The 26,329-nt window shown below is 30.7% G+C and overlaps 1 protein-coding gene across 1 annotated transcript; it reads left to right on the plus strand.

Moving 5' to 3' along the window:
• Positions 1–15,793: 15,793 nt before the first annotated feature.
• Positions 15,794–22,282, plus strand: LOC106756155 (transcription factor LHW). Its single transcript, XM_014638450.2, has 10 exons — positions 15,794–16,600; positions 17,550–17,756; positions 17,865–17,946; positions 18,252–18,293; positions 18,389–18,448; positions 18,820–20,643; positions 20,754–20,855; positions 21,061–21,201; positions 21,414–21,539; positions 21,621–22,282. Exons 1-10 carry the CDS (start codon positions 16,506–16,508, stop codon positions 21,798–21,800), a joined length of 2,859 nt encoding a protein of 952 aa, XP_014493936.1. The 5' UTR covers positions 15,794–16,505; the 3' UTR covers positions 21,801–22,282.
• Positions 22,283–26,329: the final 4,047 nt, after the last annotated feature.

Consider the following 26,329-nt stretch of genomic DNA (forward strand, 5'->3'; position numbering starts at 1 on the left):
TCATTTCAAGTAATAAAGTCTTTTTGAGTATATAGAAAAAAAAAAGTTTGCATTTGAAACTAAAATCATGTCATACACGTAAAAATGTTTTTTTTTTTGTTGGAATTGATAAATTATTGAAGAAAGGCTATTAATTAACATAGGCATTAAAATCACATAAGCCAAATCGCATGTAACTTCAAGCTTAAAAGTGATGGGAGGCAAAGAGAGATAATAATAATACTTTATATTCTTAATCACATATCTAAGGTCCTCCTCAAAAATCATATCCAATGTCACCAACCCATAATATCTTTGCTAACGGTATTATCTCTGCAATTATTGTTTCCATATTAATTTTGGACTATATATAAAATTCCAGAATTTCTTTCTTTTCTTTTTATTTCTTGAGTTTCCTTGCAAAGGGGATTTTCTTTACTCTATAACAGCTCATAATCAACTTTCCTTTTAATTTTCTCTTTTTACACTATGATTTTGTTGGTAGTTGCATGTAATAGGTGAAAACCCAATCATGTTTATGTTTGGGACATTTTGACGAAGGAAAAACAACTTTTTTTGACAACTTTTTGACAATGCATATGTGGCAGTCTATGATTTGTTCGTTTCAAATATTTTTTTAAACATAAATTTAAACAAATCAGTAAAATAATAACACGTGTCGTGTTGTCAAAAAGTTATTAAAAAAGAGTTGCTAAAATATCATTGTCCTTTGATGAATGTCGATAAAAGCTATCAATTTGAGTTTGAGATGTATGTATGTATAATAAGATGTATTGGAAGGGTATTTTTTAGTAAAAGGGGAAATTGAGTTGGCATAATAAGGGCATATATAGTCAAGATTCTCATGCTTATTTTGTGAGAATTTGTAGTTTATCCCTTTCCATGGAATGATGATTCTCACTAAAATGATTTGAGAGGGCTTGTATGGTGGAGTGGATCACACAAAGCCACCCACAATAAAAAGGCTCTTCCTTATCCCCCATTTTCCACACTCTTGTGGGAATAATAATCCTTGCCAAATCCTACTCAAAGATCTTTTTCTCTCTTTTTGTCTTTCTTTACCCTTTCTCTTCCTTCTCAATGGACACTCAAATGGAAGAAATTTTGACTTATGGATACCCTCCCAAGGACACTGCCCCATTATCTTCCATTCTTCATCATTTTCTACTGCATACACAATCATATCCAGCTTCCTATCACTTTTTCAAACAAATATATAACAAATATCATATCAAAAATCTTACATCAAATAAACTATGCATCCAAACAAGAAAGAGAAAATGCCATTTCTTCAATGTAGCTTTGCCTGAAATACGGAGAAAGGGTATGTGCTATCCCTTTCTACTTTACAAGAAAATGACCATACGGATTAACCTTTTAGATTAATGCATATAATACTCGCATGTGCTTTCCAAAGGCTGCTAATCTCTCACTAATTAACTACCATATGTGCCCTTATCACAACCCTAAAGGGCAATGTTTTTTATCATAGTTTCAAGCGGCAAAACAAGTCAAAAGCCTCCCTTCGTTGGGTATTGCTAATTGATTGCTACATCTGTGCCTATTCAAAACCAAAATGTGCATTCCCACCTTTTCATGGAATGGGTACACACTACCTTTGGCAAAACCTACTGTGCTACAATCTCATAGGGTTGCTTGTCCCCTGATTCCTTAATACCCTACATTAATTAAGTTTTATGTCATTAAGTGAGATTAAGAACCATCTAACTAATCTAACTCATCGATCACCTTTTTCTTTTCCTAGGTTTCTCATCAGATAATACATCACCATAGTAATAAGTCCAAATACCTTTCCTTTTTTCACTTTTTCTAACAACTTTGGACCAGATATTTCTCTCCCTCATAATACCTTAATAAACAAAATAATTATTACTCATTATTAAAATTTGGCTTAAATATGTTTTTAGTTCCTATATTTTGGGTAATTTTGGTTTTAGTCCCTCTTTTAAACTAAGGTACAATTTAGTCCTTTAACTTTAGAAAATTCTGGTTTTAGTCCTTTTTACCAAATTTTTTTAACTTTATTTGTTGTTTCAAGCACGTTTCAATCCTTTTTACCAAATTTTTTTAACTTTATTTGCCGCTGTTTCAAGCACGTTTCATTACAGCATTTGAATTATTTACAATGTTTGACACATTTTTGCTTCAATGTTAATTGAGAAACGCGTTTGAAACAACAAATAAAGTTAAAAAAATTTGGTAAAAAAGACTAAAACCAGAGTTTTCTAAAGTTGAAGGACTAAATTGTACCTTAGTTTGAAAGAGGGACTAAAACCAAAATTGTCCCAAAATATAAGAACTAAAAAACATATTTAACCCTTAAAATTTTATGTATGAATCCATATAAATAAGAAAATAAATCACTACAAGATTTATTAACCCATTATCTTAAGATTTTGAATATAAAGTATTATTAATTTTTATATAATTAAAATCAGACGTTAAAAATCATAAATAATTATGACCATCAAGTTTTTTAAGTTTTATCATAATTACGTATATATTATTAATAATAACTGTTACTCGATAATGCATGACTATTAAACTTTTTCAAAATTTATTTTTATAATTTGCTTTGTCAATTATACTATATCATATTACATTATATAGGAATTGAATTTTAATTCAAAATCGATGACATTTGCTATATATAATATCATGATTTCCTGTGGTAAACTACATAAAGATATGGACAAAGTCGCATCGTCCAATGTTTTGGTAAGGATAAAACTTTAGGAAAGTCACCTCCCACTTTTTCCGTTTGTTTCTTTTTCTTTTCTCCATTGCATGTTTCATATTTGTTTTCTACTTCATTAAAATATGAAAACTTTAATTAAAAAAATATATATAAACAGCGTAAAATTGTACTGCCACAGATTCTCATACGAAACTATCACTAACTTTTACAGTAGTTGTTGTGTTATTAAAATTTACATCCGAAGCAAATTAAAAAGTTCTTACGTTAATTGAAATACTCATTAGTTTTTTTTTATTTTTATAATTCGCAGACAATTTTGACTAGTTTTTATTTTAAATCTTTGGTTTCTAATCATAAAACTGAAATTCAAGAACGATAAATTTAGTATCTCGGAGCAGTAAAAGAATTTTACAGTGATAATATATTACTGACATGATTGGTACTTGACATAACACTGTTTTTAGTAGGACTAACACGCATTAAACTGGTAACAAATATGATAAAGATTGTTGGTTGTAGAAAGAGTTTAATATGATATAATAATTTGGATGAGATGAAATTATTAGGTTATAGTTGTTTGAGTAAAGCTTACTCCATGAATTATGAAAAGGCATTGGCAGAGAGAGATAGCATGAAAGTGGAAGAACAGTCAACGTTGGAGGAGTGAGAAAAGATTGAATATGATTATCAAAGTTGCAGAGGACAGACACAAGAATAGGAATCTTTTTACTCGTTTCCCCACAAAAATTACTATACCCTACTGTTAGGTGAAATAATAAAAGTAACACAACACAATCCCAGAAACAAACCACATCAACAAACGCACACTCATGTGTCTTGCTCCTGTCTCCAACTACTGCTTCATTTCGTTTTAGGATAAAAATACTTAAAAAAGAGAACATTTTTTTTAACAACACTTGAAGATTATCATACGAGTTATTGTGTGATTGGTTCATGGTGGTGTTATTGTGTCATTTGGACCAATCACACAATAACACATATGATGATGTTCAAATATTGTTAAAAAAATATTGTCTATGTATCATTACCCTTCATTTTATATACTTTCTTCTTTCTTCATCTCTCAAACAACACACACCACTCACTCACTCTCGTACCATTCTTTTCCTTCTAAAATCATATCAACACACTTTTATTCAAATAACATATAACACTAAAATTCTTTCTCCTTCTATGAAATTATATATGATCGCAAAGTTACTTCTTGTTTGCTTTTATTCCATGCTTAATTCTCACAAATAATGCATTATTCATTGGATAATTTGAGTAAGATAGAACTAAAGGTTTAATAAAATCGTTTTGTTTTGTCTTTTTTAATTTATTATGTCGAGATGTGATGTTGCTTGTAGTACTATGATTCATCCAACAAGTTTACTAAATTACAGTGACAAAGATGCATCTTTTCAGAGGTTTCATTTAAATTTAAAATATATTTTTATTTGAAAAATATAGGGTTAGGACCATATTAGACTGGGAGGCCTAATCATTAGATTCATAATCGTAGGTTACTACTAATTAATTCTAATCTCTATAAACATAATGTATGTATGAGGTTTCATAGTTGGTATGGGAGGAGTAAAACGATGAATAGATGAGAAGATGCACGGTTTCCAATGAAAGATTATTATTAATTAAACATCTTAGTTAAGAAAAGATACTTTACACATTAATTACATTATTATTTTAATAATAAAGCTGGGCAGGTAGGGGCAGTGACTGGAGTGTCAGCCAACCAGAGTGATGCACGAGAATAGAAAAGGAAAGGAATGCAGAAGGCAAATTATAGAAAGGAGAAAAATTATGGGGCATTTTAGTTTTTTATATTCTTGGATTTGATTAAATAATGTGAGTTTGTTCTGTTCTATAAAGACATAAAAAAACCTAGAACAGAAACAAAATTAAGAAAAAGTAACCCACTGAGGCATTAACATGTGCTACTACTATAATAGTTTGAAATTCCAAATGCTAACCTAAGCTATATCAATGAATATTTATTTCATCAGGATGTTAGGTTTATAGGTGTATCATGCAAATATACTCACTTCAACCTCATCAATGCACACATGTTTTTATACAAAATATACTACCATTTTGTCCTTTCGAAAAAAGAAACTACAACCACCCACTTACAAATATAGATATAAAAAAAGTTCAACTTCTTTTTTCAGTTTTTGAGGTTGTTTTCTGTGTTTTTTTTTTTCAATTTTAATATTCTAATTGTTTGTTATAAACATGAAGAGTATTCTCATTTGGTAAGAGAAGTGTTGGAAGTTCCACATCAATTAGGGATGAGGTCATTTAAGTGTATATAAGTGGGTGTAAACCTCATCTTATAAGTCAGTTTTGTAGGATTGAGTTAGGCTTAAAATTCACTTCTAACAAGAAGAAAGAGAGCACATTGATGTTGGATAATTTGAAAGATTTTGACTACTTACGTGGAATGATTGTGGATGTGAGTTTAGTGGTGGATTTGAATGGGGGACATGAGAATAGGGATGAAAAATGTGGATAAGGGTTTGTTTGTGTATTTAATTAAGGAAAAAAATGGAAAAAAAAATTGACAATTTTAGAAATAACAAAATTCAAGTTAGTGGAAAACTGTTTGCTAGTACATAACTTACCTTGTTGGATTAAGTTCAAAGTACTTAGTGACAATCCAAAATTCTATAAAATTTAAATTATTTTATACTTTAATTAAAGAAACTTAATTTTAATATCTTAATATTTATTCGAGTCTCACCTTTTCTGATCAAAATGTAAAAAGAATAAGATAAAACAATGTAAATTAGTGCTTAAAAATATTATGAAAAATAAAAATATTATAATTTTAGAAAAATTATTGAAATTTAATGAATTTAAATATAACCATAAGTAATCAAACTTGTCAATTTGAAAATTCCTACAAAAACTTGTATATATAAAAGAGTTTATTACAAATATAATCTATTACAGTGTTAATGATTGAATTTAGAAATTAAATACAATATATTTAATTATTTCAATACTTTATTTATTATTGGTAAAACTTGCATTTATATAACTATTCAGTTTCTGATAAGTAAATGATATAAATTAATATATTAACCGTGAATGTCACTTGAGTAAACAAAACCAATCGATTGGGATATTCTAAATCATTTTTTAAACCAGTTTTAATTTCTTTTTTTAAGATTCTCTCAAAGATAATAATTAAAGAGAGTAATATCATGCATAAAAGAAAAAAAAAAACTTACATGAAAGCTAAAAGACATACATTTATGAATAGCAAAAATGTAACGTCCCAATCATACAAAAAGTTAACTCAAATTATATAAGATAACACTTAGCAAAATACAAATAAATTATATAAGATAATACTTAGCAAGTTAGCAAAATATATATACACAATCATGTACTGTTATGAGATATTATATTGAATCAAAAGGGTAATAATTCTTTAGAAAAACTAATGAAAATGCAACAAAACTTCCTAGTCTATGTCTGAGTTCCATCTCTTCGTAATACCTGTTCATCAGTGTCATCCTCCTAAGCTTATATCATTGAAGTGATCATTGCAAAAAGAAAAGACAAATACATATAAATAGACAAAAACAAAAGATAAGATAAAGTACCAAAGAACATTCATACAATTTAAATCATTATTATTTCAATAATTGTTTAAATCACACAATACAAAAATAAACTTATCAACTCTAGACTTCAACCATCAAAATACATGTATTGATGTCAGACTCATAGGGACCTGTCCTGTGTGGTAGAACAACTCGCCCACATCAAAGTACCACACACCAATGGTAATCTGTCTTGACCATTAGACTAAGGACCTCCTGCTACTCTCTACGACATAACCACACATCTCTAGTTGAGATTAGGAGTTATTGAGAATGTCAAAATCATCCCTCAATCTCAGAGTCCCTACTTTAATACATAACACAACATATCAACCATAAGGATTTCTTCATGGAATCCTTTTCACATCATACTTAATCCACACTTTCTATTTCATTTGAATATCATCATACATATAAAACACTAAATTCATACACACATCCATGCTTACCATCCATAAAACATTCATAAATTCCACAAAGTAAGTAATTAATCCATATAAACCAACTCAATCAAATAAGAAACACTAGTACAAAAACGTTGTTTAACGTCACCCAGAAGACGTCAGTTTGCGGGTAACCCGACGTATATGAGTGGACGGTGGCATTATCGTAAATAGCTTGGTAAACTAGACATCGGTTTTGAGGTGAGGCGACGTTTATGATAATGTAGACGTCCCCACTACCACAAACCGACGTCTAATGCCTGAGGTAAGTGAGAAGACAGTCTAGTGACGTTGGTGTTAATGGGGGCCGACGTCTACTGGGCTGCAATTAATGCTCTTCATCTAATTCCCAAGCGCTTAGACGTCACGTAGTCAAAAGGCGACGTATAAGGCCTGTCTGGAAGGCGGGAAGACAAAAAATTCTTCAATTTAGACGTCGGTGTTGAGGGGAAGAGACGTCTATGTGCCTGTAATTAATTATGTTCACCAAACTCGAGGGCCTTAGAGGTCGGCTAGATGGGCATCGACGTCTACGTTACTATAGACGTCGACGCCACATCACAACTGTCGTGAACATCCCTAACAGGAAATCAAACGTCAATCCGTTCAGCTTCCTAGACGTCGGCTCCCCTTAAAACCGACGTCTAATGGGCATTCAAAAAGTCAGTTTATATGTTAACTTGGTCGTCGAATTAGTTAGGTAACCGACATTTAGGTGACTATAGACGTCATTTTCTGGAGCAACCGACGCCCAATTTCATTTTAAATAAACCGTAAACTCTTCGTGGAATTCAGTTTCTGATATCGTCTTCCTCTTCTCCTTTTTATCTTGCGGCACCTCTTCTTTTTCTCTCTTGCGGCATTCCATTGTTGTTTCTGATATCTTTATCGTCTTCCTTCTCTCCTTTTTCTCTCTTGCGGCATTGCGTCCCAGGTGTGTGGATTTTTTTTTATGCTTACCGTTTAAACTTTGTTTAGTTTAGTCTTTCGTCAATTATCTTCTAGTTCAACTGATTAAAATTTGCTTTCTTTGTGTTGTGTTTTAGTGCAGTTTTGTTCCTTTCTTGGGGTAACGTAGTAACACATTCTTCATTTGCTAGCTGCCTCCCAGAAAAAGCGGCGTCTTGTGAATTTCTTTTGGTCGTTTCAACCTAAAAACGACCCTGGTTCACCGTGATTTTTCCCTCTTGCGGATGAAAATGGAACTAAGCAACAACCCAGGTTCGGTTTTGGGTTGAAATGGCATAAGAAATTCAAAAGACGCAAGCTTTTTTTTTAGGGAAACTAGCAAAAGGAGATTGTGCTACTAGGCTATCCAAAGATGGGAACAAAACCGCACTAAAACACAACCACTGTATTAGACGTCGGTTAATGTATACACCGATGTCTATAGTACCTTTTAGACGTCATTCAGTGTCATTTTTGAAGTCTTTAGTGCCTCTTCGACGTCGGTTATTGCTCAGACTGACGTCATTATAGACGTCGGTTATATTCATGTCCGACGTCCCATTGACGTCATCGAAAATGACGTTGGTTGTTTAGTAGACGTTAAAAGCCCAAAATAACCGACGTTAAACAACGTTTTTGCACTAGTGAAATTAAAAGAAGAACTTGAAACAGGGCACCTAGTGACAAGATACTAGCACCTCGCAAATAACTCTTCTCACCCAATGAGTCAAGCCCTCGCCCAACGAATTAAAGAGGAGAAAAGAAACCAGACCTACAAATGAAAGTGTCGTTCAACGCCCAAAAACGTTGCTCAATGCCCAGAAACCAAAGGCTCATTGCCTTGAACAACGCCCAACATCCTGGAATACTGCTTTGCACTCATAAACTAGTGTCTCACAGATTTGGCAGCGCTTATTGCCTAGAAGCACCGGTTAACACCTAAGGGTTAAAGGCTCACTGTTTTTCTAACGCTCAACCCTATACTAGCACCGCTCAATACTATACCAATACCACTCAGCCCTATACCAATACCTTTCAACCATATACCAAAAAATTGGCAACTTCATTTTTGCGAATTGGGGAATTAAAGACGATGACCAAATTAGTATTCCTAACTCAATGGAGAGTTCTAAAATAGCTTTTGATGTCAGATTGGACACCAATTCGCTCAATTGATTCAAAATTTTCACTTCTCCAATTCAAAACCAAACCAAACAAGATAAGCAAAATCCAACATCAATTGCATCAACAACCCAACAACTCATAGCAGATTTCACCTATTCCAAATTAGATTTTAATGAACTAAAAGGCTAAACAAGTCTTAAATGGCCTAAAAACAAACCCCAAACACAAGATTTCTTCCTAAAACCACTCCTCTAGAAATTCATCTATCAAAGTCTCCAAATTAAACCCAAAAACTAGCTAAGACTCTCATCTTTCACTACATCAAGATTTAACAAAAAATTTCAAACAATTATAACTTCAATTCCATTACTCAAGTAACCAAAACAAGTAATAACCAAAGAAAAATTTCAATATCAAATACATACATTTAGATTCAAGTTGAAATAACTATACTACAACACAACATAATCTCAACAAACTCAACCTTTTGTTCTCTTTTATCTTAAAAAAATTAAAACTAATTTTAAAATGTTATTTTCTTTTGTCTTAAGAAAATTAAAACTAATTTAAAAATAATTATTCACCGACCAAATAAACTAATAAAACAAGATATTGTTCTCTTGTGTCTTAAAAAAATCAAAACATTTTTAATAATTTAAATAAAAATAAGTTTTTTTTATTTAATTAAATTTTGTTACCAAAGTCAATTTTTTAATTAAACCTAAATTTAAGCTTTTATAAAATTTAATTCAAAGATTTTTGTTAGATTATTTGGTCGATGTTGGATCAATAATTATTTTTCTTTTCTTACTTATGAGGTTTTACTTGACCTATATGTTGTTTCTTGCATTTTCTTCTTCTATTCTTTTTTTGATTTCCTCAACTAAAATTGATAGACTAACACCATTCATCTTTAAAAAATTGAAATAAAAACTTTCATTCTCTAAAAAAACCATTAGAGTGCTTTATTGGTCTATAAATAGACTCTCAGAAAATAAAAAGGATTGAAAAAATATAGAAGGAGATTAAAATTTAAGATTGTGGTTGTAAATAAAAATAGTAGAAAGAAGAAGTACTAAGTCCAAAACCAAACTTACAATGAATGAAAATTATCGGTGTTATGCTTGCTTGATGGTAAGATTTCAAATGTCTCTTTTTACACTCATCATAATATAGAAAAGTATTTTAGTGAGTTTTTTATTTGATCATTATATTGTAATAGTATAAATATATAAATTAATAACCTACTTAAAAAGAATTAAAAAAAAAATTCTACCAATTTAATATCAATTATTATAATATCAATTATAATAATTATATTTAACACTAATAACTAAATTAAATAAAGAGAAAGTAAATATACAAGAATTAGCTAATAAAGACTAATTATTCCAATTTAAAATTAATTATTATAATTATACATAAAAGCCCCTTTTATCTTTTTTTTTTCCTTTCTTTAAACTTTGAAGCCGAATGATTTGGCTACAATATATTTATTTTGTTTAATTTATTTTTCAGGCACATAATATAGAATGTTAATATATGTTTGGTGATCTTATTGTTATTTATCATTATGTCTTAGTACAAGTAATCATAATAATTGCATGGAGTTTATACTACCTTATACATATTACTTTTCACGAATCTGATTTGAGATGTTGATTAAACATCTCATTTTACTAAAACTGAATACTGATTTGTAAAAAATATTTTTGAACCGTTTAGAATAATATTAATGTATAACTGAAAAGGTACTATTTAGGATAAAACTCTATATAAAAAAAGAGTACTATTTAGGATAAAACTATATATATAAAAAAAAAAGTATTTTCAATCAACCCTTTAAGTGTAAAAGTGAAGACATATATTATAGTTTCATGTCTTAAGATTTTGTTAAACAATAGCAATATATTCTAATTTTAGTTAAATTTTATTAGTTTTTTTTTTTTACTTTTTATACATATTAACAGACATATAATTTATTAAAAATAGAATTATTCAGAACATATATTCTTTGTGACAATTTTTAAAGCCACAGGTTGAGTCAACATGTTATTTTTTTTTTCTCATATGAAGGATGCATGTTATGACAACATGTAATTCGAATCTTTCCATTAAAATTAAAAATATACAAACTTAATATTAACAAATATTTTATTACTGTTAAAATAATTGTTATGTTCTATAAAATTTTGAATATCTATTAATTGTAAAACTTAAGCATTTTAGGACAACTTCATATATCTTAATATTTTTTTAAATATTTAAGAGACTCAAAATAGTAAAATAAAAATTCTGAGAAAATTGAATTGGGTGTACACCGGTGATAATCTTTTTGTTGTGACAGTTTATAACTTTTTTTTTTTTTAAAAAACAAATAACAAAATAAAAATTGCTTAACCTTATTCTTCATCGCATTTGAAAATACGAAAGAGCACAGATCCAAGAGCTAAATATATATAAAAAAATCTCTTATATTAACTTTTACATGATAAAAAGAACAATAAGAATGATAACTAATTTATTTTTCTTAAACAATTATAAATACAAATTAATATTTATTTAAATTAATATTTAAATTATTAGAAGGAGACAAATATACAAAAAAATATAAATTATATGTTTAATTAATTATAAATAATTATCTCTAAGATGAATATTATGGGACGTTAATACTTTTTTACACGTAATAGACTTTTAAATATGTTTTAACAAATTTTCAATGCAATTGCTAGTTATATCAATATCAAGTCATACAACTACCTAATTTTGTTCCTGGCATAAAAAGCCTCACAGTGCATTAAAAAAATATAACAGATACATAAGTTTATTTTAGGAAAAATACTACTTCATTAATCATACAGTGTCAGTGTCATGTTTTCTAACATTAAATATTATTATATTTAGTGCTTTTAGTGGTCAAAGCATAATGAGTGTTAAATCGAGTGTTAAATAAGTGTTACAATTCAATAGGTTATATTGTAATTCTTCAAAATATTTATAATACTATATCATTCATTTACTATGTATTATCATACAATTTATCCAATAAATTTAACTAGTGTAATGAAATAAACAATTGGTAGCTTTGTATGATATAACTCATTTAAACATAAGTTCTAATATATTTTCATATATAATAATTTTAACTTCAATTTACTTCTGTAGAATTTTGTTGAAGAATAACTAATAGATTCAAAAGTATTATCAAATGTTTAGAAATCTGAACAAACTCTTTTCTTTCTAAATATAAGAATTTAGAAGTTGATAGTTTTTTTTAGTTTATAGTTTTAAATGTTTAAGAACTTTGTTAAAAGATTACATAATTATTATACCTCTTTGTATTCAATGCATTTTTGAAACTTTTAACAAGTTTTCGATAAAACGAAATTATAAATAGGTTATTTAAAAAAAAATACAAACTTTCACGACGGTTATGACATAAAGTCGTAATATATGCTACTTCCACGATGTATGTTTATGGTAGAAAACGTCGTGATATATTCTACTGTCATGATATAGACTAATAATAGCCAATTTATTTGAATTTGAGATCGAAATATTACGACAGTTAAGAAACAAACTATTGTGCTAATTTAATTCTAAATTTTAATTATTTTTATGTAATTTGTTTATATAATGACAATGAATAATATTATTATAATTTACAAAAATAACGATAATAACGAATTCGTTATGATTTTATTTAAATTTTTCATAACGATAATATATCTTTTTCTATAGTGATAACAAGTTAAGAAATATTTAATAAATAAAAACATAAAATTTTGAATAAATTGTGTAAATATTTGTTATGATGAGATATGGGTGTATAGATATATGATTAGTGAAAGGTAAAATGTGTGTGAAGAGTAGTACTAATTTTGAAAGAGAAGTGGGTTTTGTTTTGTAATGGGAGAGGGAAAGAAAAAAGTGTTTTTGATTTCCAAATCGGAATGCATTTAATAGGTAATTAAAAGGGGATGACAAAAATCTGGTAGCCATTTTATCTAGAGTGGTACAACAGACTTAATCACTACTTTCTTCTACATCACAATTAATCATTCACACACAACAACTAAACAACCAACCATCATCACTGTCACTCTGCAACTCACTACCACAAATGCAAAATCTCCATAACATTTTTAAACCATGAAATCCAACAACAGACATCCTATATCATTTTTTCCACCTCACTCTCCATCATGTCTCATCATCCTCATTTTTTTTTAATATAATTGTGAATCTAAGTTTCACGTTAGATAAAAATGAGAAAATTATTAGAAGTTCCACGTTAACTAGAGATAAAGTCAAATTATAATATATAACTGGTGCAAATTTCATATTACAAGCCGGTTTTATGGAATTGAGTTAGGCTTAAATCCACTTTCTAATATAGTATCAAAGCCATGATTAGAGTCTATCCTAACAAGTTCTAAGTAGACATTTTTGTTTTCACTTGTTGTCGAATCCCTATTGGACCATCCAATTTTTATTATCACGCACTATATGTCTATACCTCAACTTGAAGGAGGTGTGTTGGAACAATCGATAAACTTAACATCTTCTTCCTCCAATCAAATCATATTATACATTAATCTCCTTAATGTCACACTTTAATCTCATATTACACTATATTTAATATCCAAACAACAATCAGCTATCAACTAATCATTTCTTTTTTAGTTTCTTCACCTTTTCAATATCAACTTTGACCAGTTGCTTATGGAAGAAAGATTCGTTTCTATATATATTTATATAAGACTACTGACAAAGTTAATAAGACCTCTAACTGAAATATACATGCAAGTTTTTCAAAGGTGAGTGGATACAATATTTAAAATTTATCATATTAGAATTGCACCTTTGTCTTTGCTCCCATACATTTCTTAATATATGGACATTTTATATTAATATATTATTATTTACAAAAAATCATGTTAAACTTGTATTTATAATTATTCTATAATTGGTCTATCTATTTCATATTATTTTTAATTCTTATCAATAGTTAGTCTTCTTTCATTGATCCTTACTATATTTTCTAGTTAAATAAGAATACAATATAAATTATTAATATGGTAAAGTTAAATTGCACAAATATCAATAATCCTTACAATATAGAAATCCCACCTGTAAAGAGGATGTATTCAATTTTTCAAAATTTTAGATTAAATATATTTTTAATTCTTACACTGTTATCAAAATTATAATTTATTTTTGTCTTAAATTTTAAAATAATTTAATTTTAAAATTTTAAAATAAATTAATATAATTGTTTTAACTAAATCAAATTTAAATTTTATAACGTATAACATAGTGTTACTGATTGACATATAAAGTAGTGTTACTATATTAAATATCAGTTTAAAATGATATTTAATTCATAAAAGAATTTAATATTTTTGTTTAAAAAAACTATAACATTTATTCTTCAAGTTTAAAATCTAAAATATATCAAAATTTAAAAAAAAAGTAAATTTCAATTTTACACAATTTAAAAATTATGAATACATTTAAATCTAAATTCATATATATATATATATATATATATATATATATATAAAAGTTAATATATAATTCAAAACATTTTTTTAAAATTAAATATATTTTACATATTTAACTCTTTAAAAAAAATTCTACAGATTTTAACACTCTAAAAATATTTATTGAATTGCTACCGCTGCAAATCCCTAACTTCTTCCAACATTACACACACTACAAACCACATAGTAATTTTTATGCAACCGCCGTTATTTTTGTTTACACAAAATTTATATTTAGAATAAAAAAAGTAAAAACAAAGTTAATTTCCATTTTATCTAAATTTATCGTATTGCAATTCAAAGAAACAACTAAGAGCGTATTCCGATTTTACCTGCATAATTTAAATTAATTTTTAATTTTCATTAAACATTAATAGCAGTAGATTCAAAACGTAGTTTATTCACATTTTTTTTAACGTTAGAATAATAAAATGTTAAGAAAATACATAATTTCGTGATAGTTATTTAAAAATATATATAATAATAATTTTTTAAGTGAATAATTTATTTAATTAGTTTCAGTATTAAATAGTAATATTATTTTTATCTGTTAAAAAAATATAATTATCTAACTAAAGGATGACATTAAAAATCATATATTCTTTATTCACTATATTTCATCACTTTCTTTCAAACCTAGTTTGATAGACATTTATCTGAAATTTCTGTTAATTAAGTTTAACTCAATTAATTTCTTAACAAAAGACACAAACCTAGATAAAGTTAGCAGCTATCATTGTTTATTCCATTTAGTTACAGTATTAGTGCTTTATCTTGACCTGAGCCATGAACATGAAATGCAGGAAAGTTGGTGGCGTGCCATTCTTGTAATTTCACCAAAAGTAAGGGGTAATGAGTGTGTGACGTCAGCAAGATAGCTACCCGCACTACTAACTCATGGGGAAAGATAAATTATTGAATGCTTTTCTTTATCAATGCATATTTATCACTTCAGGTTTTCAGTCAATTTTAACATGAAATTTAATTAAAAACAACTTTTTTAATTTATTATGCAACCCATAAAATTCTATACTATTAAATAAAAAAAGAAAAACATGAATTAAGTAATAGAAAATTTATCTTCATCAAAGAGATATTTAAATCATGGTTTTAAACTTAAACACACTTAAATGATGTTACACATGTTTTAACAAGATAAAGTTTGAAGTTTATAACTTTGAAACTAAGATTGACTTTGGAAGAAAATGAATGTGTTGGTAAAAAAGAAAATGATCTTAAACAGAGGAAAATTTCAAATCAAACAATAATTTAGCGATGGCCACCACCACTGCTGCTGAGAACAGACACCTATGTTTCATTTCACAATCCGACAAAGCTTTCTCTACTGAGTGGCTCCCAATGTAATATTCCCCAAATTCCCTCCTTTTTCACAACCCTTTTCTCTTCCTCTCACTTCCATTTATTTTCTCACAAGGGTCATCAGAAAGAGAGAGAAAGAACACATACAGAACAGAACAAAGGAAGCTGAAGAAAGAGAAAGCACATCACAGTTCCACAGAACCTGAACGTAAACACAGACACCAACGATCTTACTCTCACTTCACCTCACCAACTAAACCACACCCTTTTCATTATCATCATCGTCTTCTTCTTCTTCTTCTTCTTCTTCTTCTTCTTCTTCTTCTTTCTGCAACTTTATCTTTCTTCTACCGTATTCTCTGCACAAATGGAGGTCATAGCTCTCTACAAGCTTGAATCTCGTGGGATAGTGTAGTCCCTTCGAGACCTTTCCTTTACGACTTTGTCACTCTCGAGCTCGTTCTTTTTCCTCTTCGTGCTCTCCTTTTCTCTTTACTTTTCTCTTTCGCTCTCTAGAACTTCCTCTGCCGGAGGATGGCCATCTCGTGCCGGAAACTGACCGTCGTGAACTTGGATCCAGAGAGAAAGCGAAGCGGGGGGTTGAGGACTAAACAGGCGGGGAGAGGATCGTGCCGTGGTAGTTAGTTTTTCGGGAATGTGCTTTTTGCTCTCTCTCTCTTTCTTCGTGAATGAATGCTAGTGTGACTCCATTGCGTTGGAAAAAGGATAACTTTTTACAGGTTTCGGAACCCCTTTTGCGAAAAACCAAATGGGGTTTTTGCTCAAAGAGGTTTTGAGGACTCTGTGCTCAAGGAATCGCTGGTCTTATGCCGTGTTTTGGAAGATCGGTTGCAACAATTCCAAGTGAGTTTCAAATGCCTTTTCTTTGTGTCTTGTGCTCTCTCTCTCTCTCTCTCTCTATACTTTTAGCTTGTGAGGAATTCAGGGAGAATCAGGTTGGCTTGTTGGGTTTTTTTTTTTTCGGTTGGATGTGATTTTGATGCTCGTACTTTCAAAGAGGGATCTCAAGTGTTTAGATTCTATTTCCGGGGTTGCTTCGTTTTCGAGATAAAGTCCACATGTTAGTTCCTGTTTTGGAACTTTATTTGGGCCTTTGTTGCTTCTCTTCTGTTTTGTTTTCAAGAATCTTTTGTTTCTTTAAAACATAAGTTTGTTTTTTTAACTAAAAAGAAGTTTATTTGCCTTGATTTGTAAAGACACTATCTATTGATTCAGTACTTGTTTGATTCTGTTTGGTCTTATCTTCTTGTGTCGTTAATAAAAATCTGACCCTTTTCTTCTAAGTTAATTTGAAACGTTGTCGGTTTAATCTTATTATAATCTCTCTATTTAATACTAATCACCATGATGCTTTGAGTATTCTGTTGAAAAATTTGTTAAATTTTTTAGCTTTAAATAGTTAAATCCCCGAATCAATTACAAGTGAGAAAAAGGGTTTACTTAGCTCAGGATCTTCAATTTGAAGCTTGTAATTGTGAAATGAATTATGAACTATAATTAGTAGTTTGTGCTTGGTTTTATGTATTGTTTTGTAGGTAGACATTAACTACAAACATAGAAAACTGCTGCTTTATTTATTTTTTCTTTCCTTAATCTCCTGAAAACCATTTCCTTTGTTTTTTTAACCAAACGTATGAATCTATTGTTGCTTGTCTTCTAACTTTTGTGTTTGCTTTCCCACAATGTTTTCTAACCTTCCAGGTAGACGCCAAAGTATTATGCTTTGACTTTATGCCCTGATTGCAGCTATGGTTTGTTTGTTTGAGTTAACTGAGTATGGTTTACTTGTCAGGCTGTTAATCTGGGAAGATCACTACTATGAACCCTTGCCATCTCCTTTCCCTCCACGTACTGTTGGGATGTCTAATTTTCCATACCGAGACGGGGAAGGGTGCTGGTTTTCTTCTGAGTCTCAACTGGGGATTCAGGAGGAGGACAGAGTCGGTGGATTGATTAACAAAATGATGTTGAATAATTCAGTCAGTATTGCTGGAGAAGGGTTGGTCCTCCCTATTATTGCCTTTTCATTGCTTATCATTATCAATATTTCAAGTGTTTTCCTTCTGATTCCCATCTTACTCAAGTGCCATCTTTTGTTGTTAACCAGGATGGTTGGACGGGCAACATTTACAGGAAACTATCAGTGGATTCTTATGAACAATTTCAGTAGAGATGCATATCCACCAGAGGTATAGAGTTGATTCTATTCCCCAGGATTATGTGCTAATAGTTTATGATTAATATCTTGGTTTCCTTTTTAAGTTTGATGGTAAGGCAGATAAATTTTCTATAATCTTCCATTATCTTGGTAAATTTTTTTTAAATAAGAATTTTTTTAACTAAAGCTGTTGGTCAAATGAGTGTATAAGAAATGAATGACGTAAGCTTCTTTTATGTGATAGAGTGTATTTATTTCAATAATGGTCAAAGGCTTGGAGTAGGTGAACATATGAACTTCTTTTTCATTTCTCTTTATTGCTGTTTTTTTTTGTAGGTATATTCTGAGTTGCATTACCAATTTTCTGCTGGAATGCAGGTTTGTGATTTTTTTGTGTATTTCACAGTACCAGTTATTATCCTGAGTTGGATTTTTATTACTGTTTCTTAATTGTGGACTACTATCATTTGCAGACAGTAGCAGTTATTCCTGTGCTTCCTCATGGGGTTGTTCAATTTGGTTCTTTATTTCCAGTAAGCCTTTCTCAAGCTTTCTGTAATTTTAAAGAAACTTAAGACCATGTCTGAAATGATATTTTGATGGAAAATGGGATTATGATGAGAAGTCACATTCTTTGGATCATAAATAAGTGCTTCAGGTCAACTTAAAAGCCATATACCATTCATGGATCACACCATTTATGGCATGAATATGTCCATCCTTGAAAACTGAAAGAATGGCATGAGTTCTTTTGCTTAGAATGTGTCTATCCTTAAAAGTTCATGATTGTGAACATACCCGAGTTTTCTGGTGACTGAATATAGATACATGCAGCCAAGTATGTTTGGCGTTTGTCCGCTGCCCCAATGTTAGCTAATGCAGCCATTCAATCTTGTTACTGCAGATAATGGAAGATATTGGATTTGTGAATGATGTGAAGAACTTGATCTTGCAATTGGGATCTGTACCTGGTGCCCTTCTTTCTGAAGATTATTCAGCAAAAGTTTCTAGTGAAAGACTTGGTGTTCCTTTCACTGCTGATACACCTGTCATTACTTCTAAATGCACTCCCTCTGCAGCTAATGGCTCCAACCAACTAACTAATTCTACTATTGCTTCAAGGTCTGTTGCTCCATCACCTCATCCGCCAAGGGGAGAAATGGATAATTACCAGGGTTCTGCATTGACACCTCAAACCTATGACCAAAAGCAAATATTTGATAGCATTTGCCAACCAAAGTCTCATTCAATGGTAAAAACAATGGCCTATAGCCAGCAGAAGAAGACGGTCGTCCATACTGAAGCTAAAGTGATACCTACAAATTTTGATTCATGTATGCAACAGCCTTCTGCATATAATTCTAGATCTGCATTCAATGAATTAGCTGGCTTCAATCAATTAAATCTGAGTTGCAACCTTAACTATATGGAACAACAAACATCAGGTGTTGGAAGACAGAGTCAGGTTAATCGCAACATGAATCCATCAAGTGCCTCAAACATGCCTCAACTGAAAACAGGTGGAGGCAAAATTCTTGAACAGAATCAGAGTTCTGGTGGCGGTTCACTATTTGGAGGAATCCCAATATGTGGTGGGAGTAATCTTTTGAGGACAAATATGATTAACTGCTCTGTTTCAAGTTCTCCCAAAGTACCCACTTCTGAATTTTCAGGAAGTCACAAGATTGAGTTTGGGCTTCAAAATAACAATTCAACAACTGATGCTGGGCTCTGTTCTGTGCCTAATTTCTGTAACCAATCAGTTACCAGTCACATGAATCTAGAAAACTCTGCTCAGAAGAACCTTCCCATTGATTTAAAGCATGCTTGTGATGCTTTCGTTTCAACTGATCAAAGGATACATGATGATTTGCTTCATACCGCACTTAATATTCCGTCTCTTCATCTTGAGGAGAATGAGCCTATGGGTGATCATATCCCTGGTTTTGTTCAAGATTGCCTCAATAAAGATTTTACTAGTATGGTGAAAATGAATGTTAAGCATGAAGAGACCTATACTCAACCTCCATCAGGGGACGATCTCTTTGATGTTTTAGGCGTGGATTTGAAAAGGAAACTACTCAATGGAAACTGGGATAATTTGCTTGCCAGTGATTCAGATGCTAATAGAGAGCGTCTAGATAAAAAGGCAACATGCATGAATATGCCCAGTGTACGTCCTGATAACAGCTATTCAGTTAAGGAAGCAACATCAGACAGCGGGATCTTCTCTGGAACGGGCACTGACCACCTCTTAGATGCTGTTGTTTCAAAAGCTCAATCTGCTCCAAAACAGAGTTCTGATGAAATGTCTTGCAGGACAACATTGACAAGGGTTAGTACTGCCTCGGTTTCCTCTCCTGCCTGCAACCAGGTTCTGTCTGATCATGTCCTGAAGGGATTGTTTGATTTTCCCAAGAACGGGGCTAAAAGAGCTGCTGGGGAAACCAGTTCTCTTAGGTCTGGGTGCAGCAAGGATGATGCTGGAAACTGCTCTCAAATGACTTCCATATATGGTTCTAAGCTTAGTTCATGGGTTGAGAATGGTAATAGTGTGAAACGTGAAAGCAGCGTTTCAACTGGATACTCTAAGAGACCAGAAGAAGTTTGCAAATCAAATAGAAAAAGGCTTAAACCTGGAGAGAATCCTAGACCTCGACCTAAAGATCGCCAAATGATTCAAGATCGTGTTAAAGAATTAAGGGAAATTGTTCCGAACGGAGCAAAAGTATGTAGCCTTTCTTGTGCTCTCCTACATATCAGTCCTGAACTTTTTGTTTACTTATCAGGTCTTGGTGCTGACTTTATTTTCTTTAATATCTTATTATAATTCAACAGTGTAGCATAGATGCACTTCTGGAAAAGACCATCAAGCATATGCTTTTCCTGCAAAGTGTAACAAAGCATGCTGACAAGCTGAAACAGACAGGGGAATCTAAGGTATAAATATCATCCACTTCTTTTTTTGTCAGTATTTAGATTCAAGCAAGTTATCTAGTTAAGGGATTGCAATTGTTTTCGTTTTCACCAGCATTGTATTGATATATTGAATAAAAGAAGGATGAATAGCTGATTCAATGTTTTGCCTCTAGGAAATATTGATGAGGGGAAAATACTGAAAACTCATTCTTTCCTGAATATGCAGATTGTTAGTAAAGAAGGTGGGTTGCTATTAAAAGACAACTTTGAAGGAGGGGCAACATGGGCATATGAGGTTGGCTCGCAATCAATGGTTTGTCCAATCATTGTTGAGGATCTTAATCCACCTCGTCAGATGCTAGTAGAGGTAATAATTGAAGCTTTATAATTTTGTAACATCCCTTTATCCATTAAGTGTAAGTGTTGGAGTCATCTGCTGAACATTAATGATACACTGATGTTGGTACTTTAAAAATCTTTTTAATATATTTTAAAACATCAAAATCAGTGTCCATGAGCAGCATATTTTGAAGACCGTAAATGTTGCCTTAATCTGTTGTGCTTGCTTGGTTTTTGCAGATGCTCTGTGAGGAACGGGGTTTCTTTCTGGAAATAGCTGACTTAATCAGAGGATTAGGATTAACCATCTTGAAGGGAGTTATGGAAGCTCGTAATGACAAGATCTGGGCACGCTTTGCAGTTGAGGTAATACACTGTCAAAGGAAATAGATGATCATAACTCACAAGTATTATTATGGTAGTGATATCATAAATTTTTGTTTGCAGGCCAACAGGGATGTGACGAGGATGGAAATATTTATGTCACTGGTTCGTCTTTTGGATCAAACAGTGAAGGGTGGTGCATCTTCATCGAATGCAACTGATAACAACATGATGATGTATCATCATTCTTTCCCACAAGCTACCCAGATAGCAGCAACTGGTAGACCTAGTAGTTTACAATGAAGCATCATCCATTGTAGTTTCTTGGCATCAAATTCACTCTAAAAAACTTAAGGTGAACATAACTTAGTGAAGGGCATCTCAAATGCATTTGTATTTGTATTATGTACATGCATCTTTCCTCCAGTGCCTTCCAAAGCCAGTGTTGGCAGTGTCTGCTGATGCTTTAGGCAACTTAGATAACTTGCATTTTTTCTTTCTCTTGGGAGTAATGCCAATTGTCACCAACTGGGATAAGGCTTTTATTGATGTCGTTGATGAGTAATGCCATTGGTATTGTTGTATAGAAACTGTAGGATTTGCAGAGGGTGTTCACGAGTTATGACCATTTTTCACCATGTTTTTTCTTTCTTGGAGTGGTGATATTGGCTGTGTTATAATATACAATTTGTATTGATAAGCTTTGTGTGGTTTGTATACCAGTCTATGCTAAATGACTGTAATCATATGCATGCATGCATGCATGAATGGTTGTGTTGTGCTAAGTATCAAGTTAATCTTGAACTCTAAGAAGTGATTACATAACTTGGTTTTTTTAATGTCAGAATAACAAGTTATTAATACTTGATTTAAAATTGAGGTAGGTTGATCAAGAATCCAAAACTTTTTCAATAATAACTATACATCTACGTGTTAATGATTAGTTCATTGCAAATTTATATCTTATGATGATTATTTGTTGGACTTACTATGTTATGTTATTGGATCACTTATAAATGTTTAGTTTTATTTAATATGATTAGTTGTCTTTACGTTTACAAACAATATAGTTTGGGATTTCTGAAGTGATTTCGTTCTTACGGAGTGACAGATAGCCAAAACTGCAAATGTACAGTGTTCGGACGTTTAATATAACAATGAAGAATAATTTAAATATTCAAAATTTAATTCAATTAATTTAAAGATCAATGTATTTAGGAATGGGGATTTTGTAGAGGGTTCTTATATCTATAACGTCAAATTAACCTAAATTAACCATATTTTTTACATTACTACATATTAAGTTTTTCAATATTGGAAGCAATGCTCATTGTTATTGAAATTTAAGTATATGATCTAAAGAACACTAATTTAAATCTAATTGAGAAGCTTAAGAATAAATTGAGAAGAGAGGCTAAGTTAGCAGACGCAGGTGGCAATGGATGTCCCAATCAAAAAATTGTCTGCTTAAAAGTAAATGTTTTTTAGGTTATTGTTAAAAGTGAGATCTTCAATCTTAGTGGTTGTCGTTATCAAGTTTATACCAAAATCCTATGCGCCGATCAAGCATATGCCTAACCCTACCTCTGAAAACACTAATCATGCTCAAACTTTCTTCATTTTCAAAACAACAAACATTCATTGATCATCATATATACATAATATTTTTTATTGAGTCAATTTCTTACATAAATCTTGTACAACATTTATTTAATGGAAGGCCACGTGAAATTCATCCAAAGAAAGAATGGTATCAATGAATATATTCTGAAGAATCATTTTTAAAGTTAAGTAAATCATTCAGCAAAGTTGTATGGCAAGCAAGCCCTAGCTTGAAATCTAAGATTAGATTATATACTGTAATGTTCAGTTGATGTTTCTACCATAAATCCAGGAATCACCAACACTTATGTTTCTACCAACCGATTATAAGTATTTTATGTAGTGACGAAACTTAAGGAACTAGACGGTTTAATTTCTAATTTATGTCAGATTTACTACTTAATTAAAATGAAAAAAAAGAAAAAAATCTGAGCAAGTAGTTGTTTGATACACAAGTTCATTCTCTAATGACTACCTCACACACACATGTCATCAAACATATCGAATTTTTCGTACTTTTAGAAGTTTATAGTTAGAGAGGAAGTGCAACAACAAAAAGAACAATGATCTAATGTGCTAGAATCTTTGTTAATGGCCACAATTTCATTTTAGCAAAGAAACTGATAGGGATGGATATGATTCTTCTACTACTTCTTCTTCTCCCATAGACATATATATATTTTTAAAAAAATGAGAGAACAATAACTAAAAAAATAAGGAAATGCAAGATACTTGATGCCTTAACATACACAAAGAATATATTAGAAAATATGCATGCATGTATGCATGTTCTATATTGTGTTTATAACCAACGTTATTGGTTTCACGAAACCATGGAGTGTCGACCATAAGATTGTTTTAACATACGATATGAAGAATAAAATAGATTAAGCAGAAGGCATCTTAGCCAATGAAAAGTATAGAATAAGTGAAGAAAAAATCGAAAATGAGACTTCACATCATTTGTAAAAAGAAACAACCTCTTTTTATTTGATTTTTATGTTGTATTGTTGGGAATGTTTCCTTCTTTGTCTTTGCCACAATGTCTATTTTCATCAATGTGTCTAATACATGTCCAACACATGATAATGTACATGTCAATTTTTTTCCAATTATGGCACCATCAACATTTTCTTTCTTCCTCATTTAATTCACCTTAACAAGGGATACATTAGTTATGGATGCTTGGATTTTTTTATTTTTTATTCCATGTTTATCTGATCTAAAATTGTGGCTGTTTTCTTTTCTTAAGTATAAAACGTATAATTTCACTATAGATGTTTTTTTTAGTGTTAAAACTTAAATTTTAATATACCATGCATACGAAATTTTTACCGTTCACAAGTAATCACAAACGATTATAAATGTAAGAATGTTGTCTTTTATTATAAATGTTGTCTTTTATTATATGATCAAATAATTTGACACAATAAATTTTAGTAAAAGTTATAAAATTGATTTAGTAATAAAAGTTGGAAGAGAATATAAGAGAAATTTTGAATTCAACTCTTCCACTAATAATTTAAAAAAAAAAAAAAAGTGAAAGAGATTGCGCGTTAAACTCTCTCACTAAGAAAACTAACTACTAAAAAAAGTTTTAGTTATGAGTATAATAAATTAGAGCGTCAAAACGGGTAATCCGGCTCGACCTGGTCCGACCAACCACGGGTTAGTCACTTAGTGAACCAATCCAATCCGGCTCATTTATTAGCGAGTCAGAAAAATCTGAAACCGGCTCGACCCACCACAGGTTGGCGGGTAACCGGGTTGGCTCACTAGCCCATTTAAATAGAGTTTTTTTAAATAAAAAAAATTACAAATTTTCTATATTCAAATTTAAACAAATTTCACTCCCAAAAAATAATGTTAAACTGAAGACAATTCAAAATAATAATAAAAAGTATAATATAATCCAAATGTCATCCAAAAACAAACACAAAAAACATACAAAAAAACTTGCTCCTTGAAGAATTTGCACAAGTGAGAGTGACAGCACCAAATGAGAACAAGTTCCGTGAGAGTGATTTGTGAGAGTAGAGGTTACTTTTTTGGTATCCAGAGTGAGTGAAGAGAGTATTTTACTTTTTAGGGTTTCATAAATAAAATAATAAATTAAAAAAAATAAAATTAGGTAGGTGGATTGGCGGGCCAACCCGACCCATCATGGGTTCAACCCGCATGAGCCAAGTTTAAATGAACCGGGTTGAAATCTGACCCGCATAAAATAATTCAATTTTTTCAAATCCAACTCGGTCCGAACGTATGGTGAGCCGGATTGACTCGCGAATTGTGACGCATTTTGATGGCTCTATAATAAAAAAATATGTAATTATTTTTTTTTAAATGGTATCGGTGTCATGTTATCACGTTAGTATTTTTTTTTCTTTTTTTTCTTTTTTACTTTCGTGGCAGTCAGGAGACAAATTAGCAACTACAACCCATAATTGATTAATAATTACACACTTCATTATTTATCAAACAAATTTCTTACATAATATTTGTTATTGAGTGAATTTAACATCAATTTCTTACATAAATCTTGTACAACATTTATTTAATGGAGGACACGTGAAATTCATCCAAATAAAGAATGTGGCTACAGATGGTATCAATGAATATGTTCTCAAGAATCCTTTTTAAAGTTAAATAAATCATCCAGCAAAGTTGTATGGCAAGCAAGCCCTAGCTTGAAATCTAAGATTAGATCATATGCTGTAATGTTCAGTTGATGTTTCTACCATAAATCCAGGTACCAAGGAATCATCAACACTTTTGTTTCAATACCATCGTTAATCCTCTTTCTCAACCGATTATAAGTATTTTATATAGTGACGGAACTTAAGCATAAAGATGGTTTAATTATGAGTTAATGTTGTTGGTAATTAAGAAAGGTGCAATTATTTCATATAATAATTTGTTAATATGCAAAGTAAAGATGGTGCAACATACGTGTTAGAGATAGAGAAGGTCATCCATGTTATTTTGGCTTGTGGATAATGAATTTTAATAATGGATATTAGACATTAAAACAATTTTTAATTCCATCATTTTCTCTGTGCAATGAGTGTAAGAGAACTCATTTGAGTTTGAGTATATTAAACAAAAATAAGAATTAATTTGAGTTTGAGTATATTAACAAAAATAAGAAAGTTGAATAATATCTAAAACAATCCATCATTACTTTACAGTTTTAACTTACAAATAATATTATAATTTCTTACGAATTAATT

This window comes from Vigna radiata, chromosome 2, assembly GCF_000741045.1.
Source record: "Vigna radiata var. radiata cultivar VC1973A chromosome 2, Vradiata_ver6, whole genome shotgun sequence".
NCBI lineage: Eukaryota > Viridiplantae > Streptophyta > Magnoliopsida > Fabales > Fabaceae > Vigna > Vigna radiata.

What these genes read in the sequence shown, in the direction of transcription:
- LOC106756155 (XM_014638450.2), top strand. Translation starts at nt 16,506, where the DNA reads ATGGGGTTTTTGCTCAAAGAGGTTTTGAGGACTCTGTGCTCAAGGAAT. An exon ending in GAGATGCATATCCACCAGAG is followed by an intron (nt 17,947 to 18,251) that starts GTATAGAGTTGA and finishes TTTTTTTTGTAG; the next exon opens with GTATATTCTGAGTTGCATTA. An exon ending in CTCGTCAGATGCTAGTAGAG is followed by an intron (nt 21,202 to 21,413) that starts GTAATAATTGAA and finishes TGGTTTTTGCAG; the next exon opens with ATGCTCTGTGAGGAACGGGG.